The following is a 24114-nucleotide window of genomic DNA, read 5'->3' on the forward strand; positions in this document are numbered from 1 at the left end:
GTAGATACAAAACTGAATTTGCGGACACAGTATTGATGTTGGGGTCGTTTCACTTGTTAATGAATATCATAGGTGCGATTGGCACATTAATGGAAGGTTCTGGTCTAAATTACATTTTCCAAGTTGTTTATGGAGAAAATACTGTGAGACACGTGATGACTGGCAAAGCTGTCTCAAGAGCTTTCCGAGGTCACATGTTAGTTGAGTGTTCTTTGACTTCTCTGCTACTTGCTGAAGTGTTGAATGAACAAGGGGAAGAATCAAAATCTGAAATTGGTGCAAGTATTTTAAACTTATATGAAGAGCTTATATCAAATACAAGGCCCATACATGAAATCGAAAAGTCCGAAACTCTATCTAGACTTCAAAACTTGCTGAAACGGAAAAAGTGTGATTTATGTGAAACCTCATTGACAAGTAAGTTGTGGGTAGAATATCAGTCAATGATAAGTACAATGCGTAAGCTGGTACAAGCAGACAGAAGTGGCTCGTGGTTGATGCACTTGGAAGCTGTTCAGGAATGTCTACCAATAATTGGAGCAGCAGGTCATACTAACTATCTGAAATCTGTCCATCTGTACTTACAGGAAATGCTGAAACTTTCTGAGAAGCAATTACATGTATACAATGCATTTCTAAAGGGAGAATTTGTTGTATATAGGACAGGTACTTCATGGTGTGGCCTTGGATGTGATCTAGCTATTGAACAAATCTTGATGAGGTCACTAAAGACTACTGGCGGTCTCACAAGAGGAAGTGGATTAACAGAACTTCAGCGAGCAATTTGGGTACTTTCAATGCCAACAACTTGTGAGTACAGCATGGTTGTTCAGAATCTAGCAAGAATCGCACCATCAAGAAGCGAACAGCACAGAGAAATGCATACATCAAGGATTCTGCAAGATAGATCTGATGGTAGAAAGATACTTGAATTTCTTCAGCAGTTCTCTCCTTTCACTACAGATCCATCGCTTAGGAACATTGTAACTGGGGTCACAGTTGATGAAAAGGTAGTAAACGTTCATGCTCTAAAAGAAGTAGGGAACAAAATTGTTGAAAAACTCGCTGGGAAGCTTGTGTTTTCTTATTCAATTCGAAGAGATAAAGCTGTTACTCTAAGTTCACACGAAAAAGTTACAATTGACGAAAAGGAGAAAATTGCCATAGATCCTGCTCTTTTGTTCCAGCGGTTTATCCTAGCTGCTACCAATACTGAAATGGATCTTGAACATGTTCTACAGTACGAACTCTGTGCTTTCCCACTATCCCTGTTTGAATCACCAAATCTCCTGCGAAAAGGACAAAAATCTCAGCTAGCTCATGCAATAAATGTATATGTTAGAAATAAGTTACAAAATACATCGAATAAAACGTCTCAGATAGAGACATTCTCACAAACCCATGCGCAAAGTAAAAAATATATCCTTGATGGCGGTTCACTGCTTTATAGAATACCTTGGAAGGCCCTTGACACCTTTGACACTATAGCAACAACATACGCAGAATTTACGATCAGGAATTATGGGAAAGCTACTATAGTGTTTGATGGTTATGAAGCTACTACTCCTTCAATCAAAGATTGTGAACATCGGAGAAGAGGCATGAAGTCACGATTCAGCCCATTGGTTAAATTCACACAGAATACTACATTCATAGGCAGCAAAGAAAAGTTTCTTCAGAATTCTGAGAATAAATCACAAATGATCAAACTCATATCCGATAAGTTGATTGAAAGAGGTTGTAGAGTTATCATAGCGGACGGTGATGCTGATGTAACTATTGTCAAGGAATCAGTTCAATCCTCAAAACATTCAAATACAATAGTTGTAGGAGAAGATACTGATCTGCTCGTGCTTCTTTTATATTATGCTTCTAATAGTGGCTTCTCATTAGAATTTCGGAGTGACGTCAATCGCAAAAAAAAAAGTGAAACTCAAGTGTATGATATACATTCCATTCAGGATGTGCTAGGAAAAGAAGTATGTGAATGCCTACTTTTCTTACATTCTTTCACAGGCTGTGACAGTACATCGCATATCTATGGTCTTGGCAAAACCACAGCATTTAACAAGTTTCTACAGTATAGTGATTTAAGACAAATTGCCAAAACTTTCTGCACAAAGAACAAATCGCAAAAGGAAGTAGAAAATGCTGGGCAACAAGCACTTTTGATGTTCATGCGTGGCAAGAAAAATGAAACAGTACAAATGTTTAGAACTCGTATCTTTAAGGAAAAAGTTTCATCATCTAAGTGTTTTGTAAAACCAGAGCTCCTACCTCCAACAGATTCAGCACTTAAATACCATTCATTTAGATGTTATTATCAGACACTTGTGTGGAAAGAAGAGCATACAGGTGAAAATCCATGTTCATGGGGGTGGAAGTTGAGTGATAATACTATCCAGTTCTGAGTGATTTACCCCCAGCACCGAGTTCTTTGTTATCTATTATCCGTTGTAAATGCACTAAAAATTGTGTAAGCTTGCATTGTACTTGCAGAAGCGTTGGTTTACATTGCAGTGATGTATGTGGACAATGCCAAGAAACAGAGTGTGAAAACTGTCCTCAAGAACAGCTGAGAGAAAGTGATGTGGAAGACTCAGACATTGAATAGAGGTGCAAGTTCAAGTAACGTTTTATTAATTTGTTTGTGAATTTTTTTTTCTTTTGTGATCAGCCTATTTTTGTATATTACGTAGAAAAGTAAGTTCTGTTCATTAAAAGATCAGCTTAAGTCTTGAAACTCCACCACTAATTTACTGGTACGTAAACGAAAATAAAAGTTCATAACTACATACTCATTCTGTTTATGTCCATTTGACTATAAACTGGTAAACTCAACAATTTTGCTTTCAAAGAGCTAAATCTAAATACTGATTCATTAGGTGAATAAAATTTACGAGTTTGTAATAATCTAAATGCTGTTACAATTAAATAATAGCAATTGTATAATTATATCTAAGGAAATTGAGGAGCATCTCGACGGTTATATTCGGTCGACGTTTTTGGACATTTCCCGTGAACGGATTTTGGCTGATTTTGTGTATGTTATAGGAAAAGCATATTAGTATATTGTGCCCAAATATCTCTTCTGTTCCAATTTCTTCTAGGTATCACCCTATATTTCCGTATTTCTCCTGCACTATAAGAACAGAACCAAGAATTGCACCTCTTGTATTTTCTTAGTAATGGTATCGGTAGTTATAAAACTGAATGCATGGATTCGTGAGAGGAAGGAAAAATAGGGTGGGAAAAATGATAAAAAGTGTCTTACTTATATTGATATAATTTGAGCTGTACGCTCTTTGTTTAAATATAGCCTTTAAAAACTTATTTATTACTCTGTATATATATTTTGAAAAAAAATCCGTATTTTTGTCTCTTGATATTTTGTACACTTTTCATAAAGTCGACTGCATATTAGTTGACATTGAAAATGAAGAAGAAGAAAGGAGAACGAAGGAAAGAGGAAAGGAGAAAAAGAAAGAGGGAGGAAGCGGAAGAATAAATGACTAAAACAAAGAGGAAGGAAAAGGAAGAAGGAAGAACTATGGAAACTCTTCCCCTTAAAAGATGAAGCCGCACTTAAGCTAATAATTACTGTGAAAAGGGTTGAAGCCATGGAAAAATTAAGACTAAAAAGAAAATAATAAAAATCAGTAAAACAATGTTATATATATATATATATATATATATATATATATATATATATATATATATATATATATATATATATATATATATATAGATAGATAGATAGATATAGATATATGAAAATAAAGTAGTTTATTTTAGGTGACAAGAAAAGTCAAGTGTATTTTTTCCTTTTTTCTATTATAATATGTGGGTGAGTGTTTTTAAAAAAATGTGGTATACAGAGGTTGTTCAGTCTACATTTGGCCAATTTCGATTTACCTACAAATTTGGAAGAATCCATGGCGCAAGGTCTGTATGTGCTCGATGTGTTTCCCTTGGTTCCTAACAATAGTCTGACAGCGTAATTTCCACTGTAATAGGCTTCTCTGAAGAACTGGGAGGGGAATCTTGTTCCATTCCCTTTGCACAGCTTTCAAAAGTCCTTCCACAGTTGTCACACGCCATTTTCCCAAAGCCCCTTTCAGCAATCCAAATCCACAATAGTCCATAGGACTTGCATCTGGAGATTTAACAGGTACCTCATTGAAAAGTATCACCTGTATACCCCTTGCCTCCTCCATCTCGTTGTAGAATGCGAGGGACGATCGTGAGGTATGCGATGAGGCCTTGTCTATGTGAATGGGCACCAGATTGGCGTCATTTCCGTACATTGCTGGAATCTCATGCTCGTAGATCGGCCGCATGATCTGCTCGTAAATATACTGCGAATTTATTTTGCAGTTCTTCGCCACCCTACGAATCTTCAGTTTACCTCGTTAACAGTAGCCAGTAACGACCATGAACCTTTTTGGGAAGGTTTCTTTAGAGACACGGACCCACCTTCTGAAGTTCTTGGCGCCTTTCTCTCGGTACATGATGGCTCTCGGTTTTCCGCAGTCGGAAAGGTAAATCTATGCTTCATCAAGCGTTACGACGTACATCCATCTTTGTTTTGCCAGATACCGTTCGTACAGTTTCCGGGCGTTGCACTTTCGTTCCTTTTGGAGGGCATCCGTGAGAAGATGGCCGCGAGCTTTCATGACTTTTTCCAGCTTGAGTTGATGGTGTAACGTCCGGCTCACAGTCCCCAAGGACACGTCAAGACGATTAGCCATACACCTTTGTCTTGGCGGATTTTCTTGCATTGCCATTTTGCGAAGTTTCCTCTGTATGGTAGAGGTGGCCTTGGTGCATTCCGGCTTCCTAGACAATTCGTTGGTGATCCAAATGGTGGAGCTTCGTTACCCTTGTACTTTTCAATAATATTTTTTATTCTGCTTAAACTTATGTTGCAACCATCCTTCTTGCAGTGTTTTCTAATGACAGAAACACTAAAATAGGTGCCATAAAGAACCGCAACATAGCCTTCCCAAAACCGGCTTAGTTTATGCGGCATTTTTGTCACAGAGCGGAAACCCACACTTGGAAACAAATTTAACACAACACTCACAACAATGGTCCTATTTTGTGCGTTATTTTTGTCCACGCGGAAAAACAACTCCGTTCCCAGAAAGCTACTGCACATCACTGCAGGACGCCACGAGCCAGGTTGGGTGAGTCCATTCTGCACGGGAGGGGGAAGGAACGAAATCGGCCAAACGTAGGCTGAACAACCTTTGTACATTAGTGGTTATTAAATGAAGCAATTCTTGAAGGAAAAAATCTGTTTTTCTAAGAACAGCAAAGCTATTTGAGACATGTTCTTATAGATTAACATGAGATTGGAAACAGTTAAATTGTGACTTGTTTTTTTTTTTCAGGAAAAAGGCTATATGAGACATACACCTGCAGATTAATATGGTATCCAAACCACTTAAATTGAGCTTTGTTTTTTGCTGTTTTTAAGAATAAGGCTATTTGAGATGTGGACTTAGGGTTCAACGCATAACCGAAACCATTTAAATTATAACTTGAAAATAGATTGACACACACACATTAAGAAAAGTGGAAGAAGAAAATATTTTTTATTTTACAGTCTTCAAAGAGAAAGTGACGGTAAGTATTTGAAATTTGAAAAAATCCTGTAATAGAAGTTACGAACATCCACAGAAGAACAAAAGGAGGACATGAGAGAAAAAATAGAGTGACCAATTATAATGATTAGCTGATTGTTTACACACAACTCTTTTTGATAATACATAAAGTCCTGTGATTATTTACGAAATCGCTTCCTGCTGAATCTCTGAACAGTCTTCGATTGTGATCCTACTAAAAAGTTTGATTTCTGCTAGAAGCTAATGATAACAGCTAAGCTATATGACTCGTAGCATTACTCGATAACATAGGATTCGAACCCGACCACAAGTTGAAGTCCGATTAAGCATTACGAAATGTGGATGTGAAGAAATCCTATTCTTATTACTATTATATTGATTTGTACGCATGTGAGACCTAATTAATAGGATATAAATGAAGAAATCTTGTTTGCTTACTTAATGCTGATGTTGATAACGGAAATATTGTTTGTTGTGATTGACAACTGGTTTTCATAGTTGAAGGGGGATTGTCTTGGGAGTTTGAAAACAAGTTTTGGAGGGTGGAAAGATTGCGAGTTGTGCTTGAATAACGCCTCCACTCCTCTATGGGTCGGTTCTAGTGTTCGGCTGATCTTTTTTAGGAAGAAAGCTGTTTTATTGCAATGATCCGTTCTTTTCACTAAAAAGAAAAATCAAAATTCTCTTAGAGAATAGTCTTTTTGAGTAGTAAATAGTAGGAGCAAGTTTGTGAAATTCTGAATGTTTACAACGCTTTGTCCATGATTTCTGGAAGAGTTGTGGGCAATCTTATCTTTGAAACATATTTGAAATTGCTTTTTAGTAAAATTATTCAATCGTATTATTACACTCTGAAATACAACATCCAAGAAATATATTCTTTGGATTCCAACATATTGTTCTTATATGATATTGGCAAAAATTCTGACGGAGGATCACTGTAACTTTAGAGATTCAATTAGTATTGGAAATAATGCATAGAAAAAAGCTTGTTGTAAAAAACGCATATGGTACACAAGCTGTCTTATCACACTTGTTGTATTGTTAGAAATAAGCTCTATTTTTCGTTAAAGGACACGGAGAGATATGAATAGTGAAAAAAGCCATGCGCTCCGTGTTGCACAAATACAAAAAGTTGATTAGTACAAGTTGTCCCACGCAGTTGAATATTTGATATTATGTTTTTTTCTTTTAATAACTAAATAAACTATTTTCTTTCCTAATATATCCGGTTTTTATAATAAAAGGTAGTTATTCTTTGGCTCCGGATCAGTTTTGTTATTCTTGTAAACAATAGTTGAAATTTCGTGAAGAAATCGTATATCGTTAAAAATATTAAAATCATTAAAATGAATTTGAGTTTCATCTTCATAAAGTTAAGACAATGCTTTCATCATATATCTATGTTAGCACGCAAGTACAATGATAACTAAGAGAATATTTTCACGGTCCCCCTATACTGTTTGTTTATCAGAAATTCAGGATACTGTGTTGACAATATTCAAGTAATTTTTCAGAAATGTCTGATAGTAAAGGAATGTAATTTTTTAAAAAAGAGATGTATTGAAAACTACAATGTCATTAAATGAGAATATTCTGCAATTTGCTTACGCCCTTTTTATGAAGGCTAGCTTTTGACGGAGGAAGGGAGCTAATAAGGAACGCACTAGTGAACCCTTATGTCATGGGATGAGTTACGTATAACCCTTTTAAATTTTTTGCGTCCACCTTCGGAATTTGCTTTATAAATCTCTAGTAAAGCTTTTCACCCTGTTTTTTGCATTTATTTAAGTATGGAAGCATCCAAGAACATGCTTTATGGGCATTTTGTAGTTACGTGTGGGTGCAGTGACGTCACAAACAACGAAGTAAGCTTTTAAAAAGGGTAAATTTTGGAGCTGTTTTCAAAAAAATTCGTGACGCGTCTTAGAAACATAGATTGTACGTCGTTGGTTTCGTTATAAAGCAGAGTTTGCAAATGTAGCACTCAAATTTCCCTATTATGTACCAGAAGAGGGAAAATCCCACCCAAATCGAAAAAAGGTATTTTTTTATTAAAAATTCCATTTTGGGGGAATTTTCTCCCCTCAGGCGCACGATAGGAATACACAAGTTATACCGCTCGAAAGGCCGATTCATGCCAAGCAAGACGAGGTACGATTCATGTTCCTACAATGATCAGTTTTTATGCTGAAGTGGATTGGATAGAAATTGACTGAAAATGGATTATCGAGGGATAATTGGTAGATCGGCTATAGCGTCAAGACTTTTCCCGCGTACATTCTTCGTTCCTCGTTATTTTTACAATGAAACAAAGTTTTTTGGTAGGATTCGCATATACGTGTCATATACCTGAGCTTAGAAATTCCCGATAAAAGAGGATTTTTTTCAAAAATCTCTATTTCCCACTTTGAGTGGAAATTTCTCGCATTTGGTACGTAATAGGGAAATTTGACAGTACGAAACTCTGTTTCATTACAAAAAGAACGAGGCACGAACCATGATCCTAGCGTCAATAATGTTGGTACTGTAGCTGCTTGACTGAAAGCCTAAAATTACCTTTACAAAACCCAATATTTAAAAGGGATAATTCATGTAATAGTAGTAGTAGTACTAATACTTAGTTACTGTAGGGTTGGAAGAAAACAGAAAATATGAGAGTTTCATCCACTGGATTGGGCCTTTTATAATGGCATGGTTTATGTGAAAAACTTATTGAGTGTAGAACATTTTTTAAATGGAAACTGAGAGGGTGCGGGGTATGAGTCATAGGTCACAAAGAAGTACTTTATTACAAAGTGAACGTGGTGAAGATTAAATGAGGGATCATAAGTAAACACTACCACTGAGACACCACAATGCTCTGATAAACCACAACTAGCAGAAGTAAATACTCTACCAATGATTTACTGCACCCCTGCATCAAAAATAAACATTAATCAGATAATATACAGACATTTGGGTCTTTGTATTCTGAAATAAAAGTTTTTGTATTTTCGAGTGTGGATAGTAACGAAGAGAAAAGTTATTTTCGATTGAAACTTCATAGATTAAAAGCACACATAAAGACGAAAGAATATCCCATAATACGTGCTTTTGATGAAGTGAGTGGTTTCAAATATCTAGGAACAGACGTAAATTATATGCACGCAGAACTAAAATGTAGATTAAAAGGAGAGAATTTGAGCAGTTGAAAATCTCTTGTCGTCAGAAATTTCTGTTGAGGAATTTCAAGCTTAAAATCATGTCTGTTGTTTTCAAATATATGCAGGGGGTTAAAAAATTATATATATATATATATATATATATATATATATATATATATATATATATATATATATATATATATATATATATATATATACGGATTAGATAGCCAAGGCATGTACGCAAAATGAATTTTGGATGACAAATGGCCATTTGGAAGGCCTAGACATAGATGGGAGGGCAATACTAAAATGAAGTTTGAATAGAAAATGGTCATTAGGACCATTAGGAAGGTCTAGACACACATGGGAGGACAATATGAAGATGAATTTACAAATACAAACTAGAAAATGGTGTAGAAAAAATACGAATACAAACTAGAAAATGGTGTAGAATAGATGATAGTACGGAATATTTGTGAACCTTTGGATTTCATAATCCATAGAATTAGTCAGTTTTAATACCATGTTTTGTGATTAGTGATTTATTTTTAAATATAAAAAATTAGTGTAGGAATAAAATGTGATACATTCAATCAAAGATTGTGTTTATCAGTTGCAATAAGGTATAAAGTATAATTCTTAGGTGTTACATGAAATTAGTAGCCAAGTCAAAAATGTAGGGGAAACATATTATAGTTAATTTCGAAGTCTATCGTATTTTGTAGGGGTCCCGTTGCGTACGAACATGCGTCACACAGAAGAGAATGCAAGTGTCATATCCATAATGAAAATTATACTCATTCTTAGCAGAAAAGTAGTTTAGAGACCTGTATGTACACTGAGAACAAAAAGTATGCTCTCAGTGTAAATAAGAGAGACAAAAAAGAGTCATAGAGAGACAGAAAGAGAGAGAGAGAAAAAGGAGAGACACAGAGACAACGAGATACAGAGAGAGAGAGAAAGAGAAAAAAGAGAGACAGAGAGGGAGAGAGAGAGAGATGTTCTCAATGCAGTGTAAGGTTAACATTTTCACATCAGGGATAAATACCTGAAAAAACTGACATTTTCTCCTATATTCAGGGTAAAGGATAGCTGTATGGGCATGGTTTGCTTCTTAAGGTATAACATTAGAATATTTTACAAGCGTTCTCTTAAAAAACCAGAGAATTAATGTTTGAAATAAACTATAATAAGTTTAGTTCATCTTGTTGCTAACAGATGATATGTCTGTAATAGTTACTTAATCAGCCGACTGATATGAAGGAACTAATTTATACTATTAGTACAATACTTCAATAAACATATGTACGTTTACTATAAAACTGAAAACACGATTCTATACTAACTATTGGGACATACAGTCATAATAAGGTCTACGTATATGAAATAGGGAAAAAGATTCCAAAGTGGAAATTTTCTTTTCAGTATAAAACCAAGAGACGTGGAGGCAGTTCACATAATACTTATATATATATATATATATATATATATATATATATATATATATATATATATATATATATATATATATATATATATATATATATATATTTGAATGTACAAATTATATCCTGCTAATTTCTATATTTACAAATTGATGATATAAGTACATCTTAAAATATAGGACATATCATTAGTAAAAGGACATCAAAATTATAATTAAGGTATATGAATAGAATTTCAAGTAAATGTGATCAAAATTAAAAAAATAGTGCAAATGAGTACAATTATGATAAAATCTCGTCAAAACTTAAAAATAGGGCATATCAATAGTAATATAAGACAATGACGTAAACTTATAAACAGATCATATATACGGTAATATAAACGTTTACCGATAGACAATTGTTTTCATTTATTTTATATTTTGCAAATTACATACATATAGTGATGTCTATAACTGTTATAAAGTTTAACTTACCTATTGTCGAGTTCTTTCAGGAAACATTTTAATATCACTCTACACTATACTGATTACAGGAGTGTGGAATATACTATTTTGTGTCCGAGAATTAAATATGGGGGGTTATTTGTTAACAAGCAAATAATGTGAAGCTGCTTTGTCAGCCATTTTTCCGCGCCTGCGATTTTTCCCGCGCATACGATTGGAAAAGCCTTGAGCGATGCGGGGAAGCGCGAAATAAGCCTAGTCGGCAACCGGGCGGGCTACCCCCGGGCCTGCGAGATTAAGAAGGCGCGGCAAGTAGGGATGGCGCACGGACGCGGTCCAATACATTAACGGTGGTAGTGGTGTGTGGAGTGGAGAGCAGATGGCGCTGATTCAAAAAATAAAAATGGCGCTCACTCTGGTAGATATTGTCATCCTTTTTGCATAATTCATATACATCAACGGCAAGGCTTGTTATTTTGTATATAGCATATAATCGGCAAGCGCCGATATTTTATACAAAGCATACATTAGTGCATATAGACGAGTAAAAGAGACGCACTGAGGGTAGTACATATAGACGAAAAAGAAACGCACTTAAGGTAGTATACGGTTAATATGTTACACATAGTATACTTTATACCGTATGGATGCAAAAAATTCTCCAAAACCGGATAGTAAATGCTTAATATCTTACACATAGCATACATTACTGTTTTAAAATGCGCAAAGGATGACAACATACCAGCAAGCGACGTTGCTATACAAAACACACAATTCTAATTTAGGATGACATCAGCTGTAAGAGGTATAGAGATTACAATATTGCGTATGATCGGGTAAAAGAAATGTACACACTGTTGTAAACGGATGCGTAGCATGCAATATTCAAAGAATAAAACATGGCTGACTTCCATATATGTATTACTGTACAATGCTTAGAATACTTGTTGGATAGCATTTAGTATATGCGATGTACAGGCACTATGTGCAGTGAACGGTATAGTTAGTGGATAAGAGTTAGTATATGCGTTAACAGTTAATATTATAAGATTTTATGCGTTGTATAGAAAATATGTGCAATGAACGGCATACTTAGTGGGTAAAAGTTAGTATACGTACTAACATGTAATTTACTTGGTGTTTATGCGCTGTGTATATTAATATATAGGACACTGCATAGGAAATATCTTGACTCCCAGTTAGTATTTAAATTATACATATATTAGTATGTGAAGTACGTGATATATACACGGTGTACATGTTGCTCGATATACGTACGTTAAAATTTTTGCGAAATATATATTATTATTTCATTTTTACAGGATGTTTTTATAAAGTATGTGTGTACTGTTGGGGAAAAATAATGGTCGACACTTACTATGTAAGACAACGGATGATTTTTCGTGTTGTATGTATGAAAGGATAGGATAGTATAGTGCATAGTAAATACATTGGCTAAGAGTCAGTATGAACGTCAGCAGATTATTTTTTATACAAGAAAACATATACTAGTACTTTGTTTATATTTAGAGTATGGGAAATAAACACAATAGTAAGTATATGGACGGGCAAAAATTTAGTAAGCATATTTTACTCCATTTTCATTCGATGTATGTGCACTGGTGAACATATGTACTGGGTAACAGTTAGTAAACAAAAAAACTTTTTTCTCACTGTTGTAAATGTTTTGGGGGACTCGGAATAAATTGTTAACGCCAAGTGTCACTGTCGTTAGCCGATAAAGTACATGTTACAGTTCCCCGCTAAAAATTCTTTCAAAGTGAAATTTCTTCCTTCCTTCCTTATTCTTAATACCATTCTTACTTTTAACTTAAAATTATTTTTCATGCATGTGACATTTAAGTATCAGATAACGATTTTTTCTACTTTGATAAGCATTTATATTCTGTTAAAATTAAGATTTGAATGAGTAAAAGTTTTCATATTTGTAATTTACTTATAATGCTACTTTGAAATCGGTATACAAAAAGTAAAATCCAATTCTTCGTTTCATTTTATGAAACACATTTTATCTAATGCTTTGTTGGCGTAGCAACCTCTAAGTCCAACTTCTATGTATGCATATTAAAATTCCTTTGTAAAACTAAAGAAAGTTTGACTATAAAATTATTTAAGTATTAATCTATAAATAATTCATTACATGATACTTTTTTATTGTAAAATGTACTTTGCAATATGAAGAATATAATTCTTCATATATTCGTTGTATAACATGAAAAAACAGTTTTTAGTATTTTCGGAACATAGTTCTTGGAGTTCTACGCATATAATGAACATAGTTCTACGCATATAATGAACATAGTTCTACGCATATAATATAACTAAAATTTCTATGGAAGCGATCCAACTAAAGTTAACAATGAGTTTTTAATATAAAACGAAAGAATTAAATGATCGCAGAGTATAATTTTAATTTTATTGGATCACAACTAAATTTTCAAAAAGAATTTCCAATTAAACAAGAGAATACCAAAGCAGAGCTTCTTGAAGAACTCTAATATGATCACAGCGTAGCTGTTCTAAAGAGTTTGTGTAACGAACGAATTATTTACAAGTTCACAATTTTTAGTATTTTTGGAACATTTTTTAACAAGGAGTGTTATTACAAATAACGAAAGAATAAATAAGCAGAGTTTCTGTAACAAACGATACGTAAAAGATAGGAAAGGAGAATATAAACAATTAACAACGAGTATGCTTTGTCATATGAGCCAACTAAAGTTAAAAACGAGTTTCCAAAGAAACGAGAGAATACAAAACAGAGTTTACATAGTAACACGAACGAATAAAATTATCACAGTAGAATACAGGCTGGATAGATGGCTGAGTCAGCAAAAAATTATCTTGTTTTCCTAGAATTCGATTTTTTCCCACGGGAACGTGGTGTGAGCGTTGTTGCTAAGCTGGTATACGTATGTTCATACTCTTGGACGCCTACCGGCTGTAGAATCAAGACGAAACATGCCTTTTCCTCTACAGCTTCTCCTCGTTCTGTATTGGCTAGTTATTTGAATCCCCCAGCCCCCAAGGGCCCCTCTTATAAAGTAAGAACGGAAAGAAGCTCATAGTATTGGAGAATTCGAAGGCAAGTTTAAACAGGTTTTAGTTTTTAGGCTTATATCCTTTAGGGCTACCACCAGTTATAGGTTCATGAAAAAACATGCCTTTTCGTCTTCTTTTTCTAGTCGTCTTGTATTGGATAGCTAGATTTCGCCCTCAGCCTCAGACTCATCTTGTAATGTTAAGAATAGAAGTCCCCAGACCTCCTGCGAAGAGCGTAAGGATTCAGCCCTGGTCTTATTCTCACGAAACGCCTGTAGGTTATGACCCTTGTGGAAAATTTTCGTCTGGAACCTTCTCAGGAATTTGAGTTGATAAGGCGAATATTGCAGTTCATGATTGTTTTAAAACGTATTGGATTCCATTGATTGAGCATGTTCTAATAGCGGAAGCTTCTCGTAGCATATAATATTTTAACAACGTAGAATGAAAAAAATTGTATACTTAAGTCAGCAGGGTCGGTTGTATTGCATGTCAAGTGTTATATGGATATTCACATGATGATGTCTCTTATGACTAGTAATTAAAATCACCTATGTAGAGAAATCATAGATCAAATTATGCCAAAACGAATTTGCTGCTTATGTTGAAGCAGTGATGAGATATTACTTTATAACATATTCCCATAGCACAAAAAAACTATGGGAATATGTTATCGAAATATAGAATTGAAATACATTCCCATAGACATACTTGTATAAACAAAATGAAACACGGCTTTCTCAAATCTTCGTGTGAAATCGTAATGAGATATGTTTTCGATGACTAGTATGCGACCTCGATTATGGTAGGCATGATCGAACTTGTTCTGACATGATTCTCGAAGGCAAACACGTATGTATATGTGTGTGTCTGTATACAGAGAACATTTGTGATTCAGATTTAACAGAGTAAGCGTGTGTGGATTATATCCTCTTCCGCGTAAAAACATTGGTGTTCAGCTAACTGTGAAGATAGTGTGATTACCGTCTTTTCCGTCTAAAACTTTAGTGTCTTTCACGAGACGTATTTTGTGAGCTGTGAACAAAGTGTGATACCGATCGTTTTTATTAAAATAGGTAATATATATATATATGTGTGTGTGTGTGTTCTTTGTTCATTTAGTTATAAAGGCAGTTGAAAGAACAAGATATAAATTGTATTTCTTCATAGCTCAGTTCGTATGAGCCCAGTTTCTAACATTAAAAAAACACACAGACACATACATACATATATGTGAATGTCTATTAGATAGTATCTCTCTCTCTCTGTTTGTTAGCACATTGGATTCTGTCTTAAAAGTGTTTAGTTTCAAGAGCGACAGATAAGATAACATTTCCAAATGTTTTGATGATTCGTATTGCAACTAGGCAACAGACTGACCTACAGTCCTCCTAAACGAATGATAACAACTGACGTGAGAAACGTTAGTGAACATCGGGCGTTAAAAGATAGAGTACTTTTAATTGTATGTTAAATAATATTATGTGTCTTAAAATTTTATAATATCATGTCTGCCTGTCTGTCTGTTGTATATGTTTGGGAGAGCCCTGGAACATGGAACCACTTTACCTGTAAGTATATGATAATAGAATAAAAAATGTGGAACGAGAGAAAAAGAAATGAAATCTTTGAGTTTTACGTCACACAGTTATGCCTACGAGGATAATGGAGGAAGGCAGCCAAAAATATATCAAACAAAATGGGTTTTACGTCCCACGTTTATGCCTACGAGGGTAATAGAGGAAGGGAGCCGAAAAGCTATCAAACAAAATGGGTTTTACGTCCCACGATTATGCCTACGAGGCTAATAGAGGAAGGGAGCCGAAAAAGCTATCAAACAAAATTGGTTTTACGTCCCATGGTTATGCCTACTAGGCTAATGGAGAAAGAGAGACGAAAAGTTATCAAACAAAATGGGTTTTACGTCCCACTCTTATGCTACTAGGCTAATGGAAGAATGGAGCCGAAAAGCTATCAAACAAAATGGGTTTTACATCCCACGGTTATGCCTACTAGGCTAACGGATGGAAGGTGATGAGAAATGAGGGAAATGATGAAGTGAAGAAAGTGGGGGGGAACGGAAGAACTCCCAAGGAAATCCATTCATACGGTGTGTGTCCACCACAAAGTTCACTTGTCGGGAGCAGAATTTGAACACGGTGCCTCATGCATCACAGGTGAACGCTCTACCACTGAACCACCGAGGACCCCCTAGGTCAAAGCACAGCACTCATGCAATGATTTTATCCAACATAAAGTTCACTTTTCGGGGGACATGAGTTGAACACGAGGAGCTTATGCATCAGAGGTGAACGCTCTACCACTGAATCAGCGAGGCACCTAGGTCAAAGCACAGCACTCATGCAATGATTTTATCCAACATAAAGTTCACTATTTGGGGACATCATTTGAACACGGGGGCCTCATGCATCAGAGTTGAACGCTCTACCACTGAGCCACCGAGGCCCCTAATCAAAGCACAGCACTCATGCAATGATTTTACCCAACATAAAGTTCACTTTTTTGGAAATGATTTGAACACGGGGGCCTCATGCATCACAGGTGAACGTTCTATCATTGAGCATCCGTGGCCCCTGAAAATAAAGATTAAACTATATTACTTATGCAATGATTGTTTGACACCCCATGAACATTCGTCCCTATACGTGTGAAATATAAATATATATAACTGTATATCTTTCTGTCTGTCTGTCTGTATGTCTGTATGTATGTGGTCTTGGGGGGATCAGAGAAGTAAACCGAAAATATAAAAAATAATATAAAATGTCCGAAATCAGTAAATATTATCTAAGGGGTTGAAGTGAAGCCCCCCCAGGGGTGCCCAATTAACATTTTCGTTGTCAAACGGTGTGGCAATCGTTGTCTATTTGTAGGCATCGATGGCAAAGCCACTATCAAAATGCCAACGGCAAATTCGATAATCCAACAACCATCGATGTCAACAAGCGAAACCAAAACAGCGGTTCAACGTAGTACACTGTTGTCTATTGGTTGATTGGCCCACTGTACACAATCTACTGTTGGCCCAACGTTGCAATTTAAAATGTTCCATATTAGTGTCAAATCCACAGTTTTCGGGGTTGTTGTGTTCAGTAATGAAAATCCAAACTCTGTAACACAACATCTAAGGGGCATGAAGTAGGGGTCCCCAATTGTGATAACGAAGCATGTAAAAATAATATTAAATGATTGATATTAGTGTCTAATCCATAGTTTTCGGTGTCGTTGTGTTCAGTACTGAAACTCTAAGCTCAGTAACACAACATCTAAGGGGAGGGAGTGAAGTAGGGCTCCCCCATAGCTGATAACGAAACATATAAAAATAATTTTAAATGATCGATATTAGTGTCAAATTCATAGTTTTCGGGGGGTCGTTGTGTTCAGTAATGAAACTCCAAACTCAATAACATAACATCTAGGGGGTTAAGGTAGAGGAAGGTAGTAGATGTCCCGGCGTTCATACCCGTGGGAAAATTTTGGCCGTAGAGCCGTTATTAGAGGGCTCTAACCCGGCCTAAACCAGTATGTTGCTATGCTAGAATAAGGAAGTATACTTTTGGAAGCCTACCAGATGTAGAAACAAGATGAAACATGACTTTTTTCGTCTTCTTGTCTTATATTGTCCAGTTATTTGACCCCCAGCCACCCTCTGCTCCTCTTGGAAAGCCGAAGAGCATAAGCGATTTAGCCCCTTGGTCCTATTCCCACGAAATGCCTGTAGGTTATGAACTGAAGGCATGATATTCAAATGAGCGAAGCTCCTCAGCATGTTGTATGAAATTGGTCTTAGTTGCTAAGGCAAATATTATATTTCATGATTTTTTTTAAAAACGTGGGAATAGAAACAATATATGAGTCTCATAACGAAACACATACCCATACAAAATCGTGTTGCTTAGCCCCTTGGTCCTATTCCCACGAAGTGCCTGTAGGTTATGAACTGAAGACGTGATATTCAAATGATCAAAGCTTCTCAGCAGATTGTACGAAATTGGTCTTAGTTGCTAAGATAAATATTTTATTTCACGATTTTTTTAAAACGTGGGATAAGAAACAATATATGAGTCTCATAACGAAACACATACCCATACACTTCTCCCCCCAGACATCCTGCGAAGAGCGTGAGGATTTAGCCCTGGTCTTATTCTCACGAAACGCCTGTAGGTTATGACCCTTGTGGAAAATTTTCGTCTGGAACCTTCTCAGGAAATTGAGTTGATGAGACGAATATTGCAGTTCACGATTGTTTTAAAACGTATTGGATTCCATTGATTGAGCATGTTCTAATAGCGGAAGCTTCTCATAGCATATCATAATGTTTTAAAAACGTAGGATGAAAAAAATTTGTATACTCAAATCAGCATGGTCGGTTGTATTGCATGTGGAAAGTGTTATATGGATATTCACATGAGGATGTCTGTTATGACAAGTAATTAAAATCACTTATGTAGAGAAATCAAAGATCAAATTATGCCAAATGAATTTGCTGTTTATGTTAAATCCGTGATGAGATATTGCAATATAACATATTCCCATAGCACAAAAAACTACGTCATCGAAATTTGGAATTGAAATACATTCCCATGACTAGTATGCGACCTCGATTATGGTAGGCATGATCGAACTTGTTCTGACATGTTTCTCTAAGGCTAACACGTGTGTGTGTGTGTGTGTGTGTGTGTAGACCTGAAAAAAGATTAGTTGTGAGTTCGAGTTAGCAGAGAGAAGTTGTAATTAGTCCGCTGTTTTTCACTTCATATTTGTAATAGTGAGTGGGTGTCTTTGTGTGTGCTTGATCCCTTGGATGGCTAGAGCTGTAAATAAGTGTTATCATCAGACGATTTTATTAAAATAGGTAAGTAAAAATATATTATTAAAAATATTATGGTCTATGATTATTCCTGAAAGAATAAAACAATATGTTGTCTTCATTTAACTATAAATGTAGTTAAGACAGTGTATTTACTTTGCGTTTCCGTATTTGATAATGAGATGAAATTCTAACGTTAAAACACATACATATAAGCGTAACTGTATGATGCTTCTGCTCGCTGCACGTTGAATTCTGAGAAAATGATGGAATTCTTGAATGTTTTCTGACTCGCATTGCAAGTAGGTTACAGCTGACTGAATGTCTGGAGACTTGTATAAAGCAGCTAGTGAACGAAAAGTCGTATCACTTATAATTTAACGTTAAAACATAAAAAGAAGAGGTATATTATGTGTTTTAATTTTGATAATATCATTCATACCTGCCTGTCTTTCTGTCTATTTATCTGTCTGTAGTATGTGCTCGGGGCCAGCAAACATTAAAGGCGCGAACAATGAAATCTTTGAGTTTTACGTCCCACGATTATGCCAGCTAGGCTAGGCGTGAACAATGAAATCTTTGAGTTTTACGTTCCACAATTATGCAAGATAGGCTAATGGGAAATTTTTGAATTTTACGTTCCATGGTTTGAAATCTTTGAGTTTTACGTCCCACATCTATGTCTGCTAGGTTAATGAAAACGGTGATGATGAGAAATGAATGAAATGTTGGAATGAAGAAAGTGGAAGGAAACGGGAGAACTCCGAGGAAATCCACTTACACGGCCTTTGTCCACAATAAAGTTCACTTGGCTGAAACAGGATTTTGAACCTGGGACCCCCATGCACCATAGGTGAATGCATTACCACTGAGCCAGCGAGGCCCCCTGCCGAAAAGGTATCAAAATTTGGCCATGGTCTCAGAACAAGACGAAGCGAAGATATGTGTGTATTAACCATTGATAATATCATATGATAGTTTTAAATAAATTGTATATCTGTCTGTGATCTGGGGAGTCAGACAAGAGAGCCAAGAAGTTATCAAAATTTGGTCATGGTACTAGACAAAGACGTGGCGTTTTGGGGAGTTCAACCGGGGACCCATGCATCATAGGTGAACGCTCTACCACTGAGCCACCGACACCCCCTGATGAAAAGGTATCAAAATGAGATCAGAAACACCACAACCCTCCCGAGCTAAGATCGAACGAGAGAAACAATGAAATAAAATCTGAGTTTTACGTCCCACGCTTATGACGATTAGGCTAATGGGAAATCTTAAGTTTTACGTCCCACAGTTATGTCGGCTAGGCTAATGGAGACGGTGATGATGAGAAATGAATGAAATGTTGGAAAGGAGAAAGTGGGAGAAAATTCACGTACACGGTGTTTGTCCACCACAAAGTTCACTTGATTGGAACAGGATATTGAACCTAGGACCTTCCACGTACACGGTGTTTGTCCATCACAAAGTTCACTTGTTGGAACAGGATTTTGAGCTTGTGACCCCCACGCTCTATCACCGAACAACCGGGATCCATAAAACGAGAGAGAGAGGTCAAACCACAACACTCATGCAGGGTCGCTGTGTTCAATGATGATACTCTGAACTCAATAACACATCATCTAAGGGGGTGAAGTTGGCGGTCTCCAGGGTTGGTATCGAGACCCGTAAAAATAATTTAAAATGATCGATATTAGTGTCAAATACATAGTTTCCGGGGCATCTGTGTTCAATGATGATACTCTGAACTCGTTAGTATACCATCTAAGGGGGTTGAAGTTGGGGGTCTCCAGGGTTGGTATTGAGACATAAAAATAATTTAAAATGAACGATATTAGTGTGAAGTACATAGTTTTCGGGGCCGCTGTGTTCAATGATGATACTCTGAACTCGTTTGTACACCATCTAAGGGGGTGAAGTTGGGGGTCTCCAGGGTTGGTATCGAGACACGTAAAAATAATTTAAAATGATCGATATTAGTGTCAAATTCATAGTATTTGGGGCCTCTGTGTTCAATGATGACACTCTGAACTCAATAAGATATCATATAAGGGGGTTGAACGACCCTTTAAATTGAGTGTCCGTATTTGCTACGGAATAAAAATATCACTCATGCAGGGTCGCTGTGTTCAATGATGATACTCTGAACTCAATAACACATCATCTAAGGGGGTGAAGTTGGGGGTCTCCAGGGTTGGTATCGAGACACGTAAAAATAATTTAAAATGATCGATATTAGTGTCAAATTCATAGTATTTGGGGCCTCTGTGTTCAATGATGACACTCTGAACTCAATAAGATATCATATAAGGGGGTTGAACGACCCTTTAAATTGAGTGTCCGTATTTGCTACGGAATAAAAATATCATACTGAGTTAAGTTATAGCTTTCGTAATCATTCAAATCATACCCTCATAAGAGAGAGAGAGAGAGAGAGAGAAATATTTCAGTTTAACGTCCCACAAATATGCTCCTTACGTTGTAAAACGGACGATATTAGTGTCAAATACATATTTTTCGTGGTCGCTGAAACTCTGAAACAATAAGTATAAAATTCACATACAGAACGTTTATACATTAGACAACACACTTGAAGCAAACTGTGAGCATACATTTGTTTCACTCCCAGGGAATACGAAAAAAGTTTCAATTCATTTTAACTACTTAAAAGGTATGCTATTTTTTTTCTTGAAACTTCTGCTTTTTCCATATAACGAATTGAAATCTATGTATATATATGTTGGGAGCAATGTTCGAAAACGGCCATTGGCCGAAGAAAGTGATCAATTCTAAGTTTGGACAGATGCAATTATCCAAAGTACGAAGAAGTCTATCATTTCGGGGTTTGGTCGCTTAATAGTATCCAAAGCTAGGTTTGGATAATTACAGTTCATCCAAAGCTCAATTTAGAAAGGAAAATAAGAAAAAAATTTATTAATTTTTTCACATTTTACACATTTTACAAGATTTTTATTTTTCAATGTTTAAGAAATGAAAATGTATATCACAAAATTCTGTCAAATAAGAAGTATGAAATTCGTATATGAATAAAAATAGTTCTTCGTATTAATTCCTTCTAATTCAGCTTACTTTCTTTTTTAGAAGACTTTTAGAAAATATGCACCATATAAAAATAAGTACAATAATTAATTAAGCATTAACAGCAAAGTGCGTTAAATGTTTTAAGTTCAGTTATTAACACAATGAAACAGTGAAGAATTTGAAAAACGTGTGCTGAAAATTTTAAGCTGTAAGTGCGAAAAAATATAATGAACTTACAGTTATAAAATGGAATAACTGAAATGCAGATTCGCCACATATACAGGCTCTTCAAGTACATTGTAATAGGTCAACTGTCCAGTTACTTGTTCCTACACGCACTTGAGGAATGACACTTTGAGTTACACTTTACACCCTTCTTTACACAATTACATTTTTTGTTCAAACAGAAGTTCCTGCAGCCGCACTTAATAAACCCCTGCCTGGAGTGTGTTTCTGCTTCAGCTACACTTCTAAGTGAAATGTCTCTCTGCGGAACATCACTGATCTGAAGAAACTGTTCATCTGCGAACTGGAACTCATTGCGCGCGTACAGCTTTCTAATAATTCCCGAAGAAGTCCCCAACTGGTAGAGATCGTTATCGTTTCTCCCCATAACCACAGCCATGACGTTCCTCGGAGCAGCTCTGCCTCTGTCCAATTCTGGGATTTTGATTAGAACAGTTTGTCCTACGTCTGCACGAGGGAATTTTTTACTTGACGCCATTAACATTTCATTTGCTTGTCGCTTTAAATGTATTTTGGATCCCTCACGTGCCTCTCGTATACTCTCACTTCTTGTGCAGATGTTGCATCTTTTTTCTTGATTTGCGCACGGACATGGAGATTCATTTGCTTCCACAATTGCAGTGTTGATGGTCTCTAAAGAAGCTGGAAATTCTGGAAAAGTCTCTCTTTCCTGCCGAAGATTATTAAGGGAATCACGAACGAATGAATGCTGTGCGTCCTGTCCTGAAGTGTCTTCTTGTACATCACGAGTCAATGAATACTGTACATCCTGTCCTGAGCCTTCCTCTTCCTGCATGGTGTCACAGTGTGGATCACGAGTCAATAAATTCTGTACATCCTGTCCTGAACCTTCCTCTTCCTGCATGGTGTCACAGTGTGGATCACGAGTCAATGAATTCTGTACATCCTGTCCTGAGCCTTCCCCTTCCTGCATGGTGTCACAATGTGGATCACGAGCCAATATTTCTTGTAGATCTTCCTCATTGGTCAAGTCTCGTAATAAATCACATGGAAGAGATGAATCCGAAAGTCCATTTCTCATGGGAACGCCAAACAAAGCCTCGTAGGGGCTCCGGTTAATGCCCCTATGGAAGGACCTGTTTTTCTTCATCTGGACAAAACGAAGACCCTCAGCCCAAGACGAACAGCTATTTTCTGCCATCCATGTAATAAGAATGTCTCGAACATCTTGGTTCGCTCTCTCAACACTTCCTTGAGACTGAGAGTGGCGCGGCTTGCCGTGCACTATTTTCGACCCAAACACTGAGGCCAGCTCACTTGTAACTTCAGCTGCGAACTCACGTCCGTTATCACTTTGAAGAATACAAGGTGCACCAATAATGCAAAATATATCCATCAGATGATAAGCAACTTCTGATGCTCTTTTTGTCTTTAATGGGCGCAAAAACAGAAACTTTGTGAGATGATCCTGATAATTTAATATGAACTTGTATCCTTTGTCCGGTTCACTCTGCATGTCGATAAGATCAACCTGACCCCTAGAATTAAGCAGATTACTGAGAATAGGTTTAACAGTCAGTCCTTTGCACTTTTGCTTCTTTTTCAACTGACACTGCCCACACAATTTGAGATAAATATTGATGATCTCTCGTGTTACATTACAGTACTTTAGCTTAAGTTCTTTGTCCAAGCATCTCAAACGTTTGTGGCCAGTGTCAATGTGAGCTTTATGAATGACACTGTATAATTCTCCGGTGTGACAGAAATACCTAATAACACTATCACCATCTTTACGTTTTTCGATAAGTTTCTCAACCCCACCAATACTTAAAACATCATATCTCTTCAGGCGACGATAGTCCAGTGACGTCAGTGACTCACCTCTTTTCTTTTTCTCTTGCGAAGCCTTCACCTCCAACAGCAATTCATTGTACTTCTCTGGAGATAACAAGAACGTATTATCTGCTGTACTAGCTCGAACGTAGTCGTCTAGTTTTGCTTTGAAGTCTTCTGCTGCAACCATACTCATTGTTGTGCACGGTCTTCAAATTCACTTCAACGAATAAACAATTGTGAGTGGCAAAGAAAGCATACACGTTAACACATAAAGCTACCGCCTGACTGAAGACTGACTTCTGCTTTACCCTCCCTATATTCTCCGAATGCGCATGCGCCACGAATAAAAAATTGCAATGACATCTCGCAAGAACAACTGGAAATAACTAAATTGAGCTTTGGATGAACTGTAATTATCCAAACCTAGCTTTGGATACTATTAAGCGACCAAACCCCGAAATG

General features: G+C 36.3%; 1 protein-coding gene across 1 annotated transcript; it reads right to left on the reverse strand.

Moving 5' to 3' along the window:
- Positions 1-21928: 21928 nt before the first annotated feature.
- Positions 21929-23212, reverse strand: LOC145665302 (uncharacterized). The gene has a single exon (XM_081732595.1). It carries the CDS (start codon positions 23210-23212, stop codon positions 21929-21931), a length of 1284 nt encoding a protein of 427 aa, XP_081588721.1.
- Positions 23213-24114: the final 902 nt, after the last annotated feature.

This window comes from Thermobia domestica, chromosome 11 (genome assembly GCF_964235325.1).
Source record: "Thermobia domestica chromosome 11, izTheDome1.hap1.1, whole genome shotgun sequence".
Taxonomy (NCBI): domain Eukaryota; kingdom Metazoa; phylum Arthropoda; class Insecta; order Zygentoma; family Lepismatidae; genus Thermobia; species Thermobia domestica.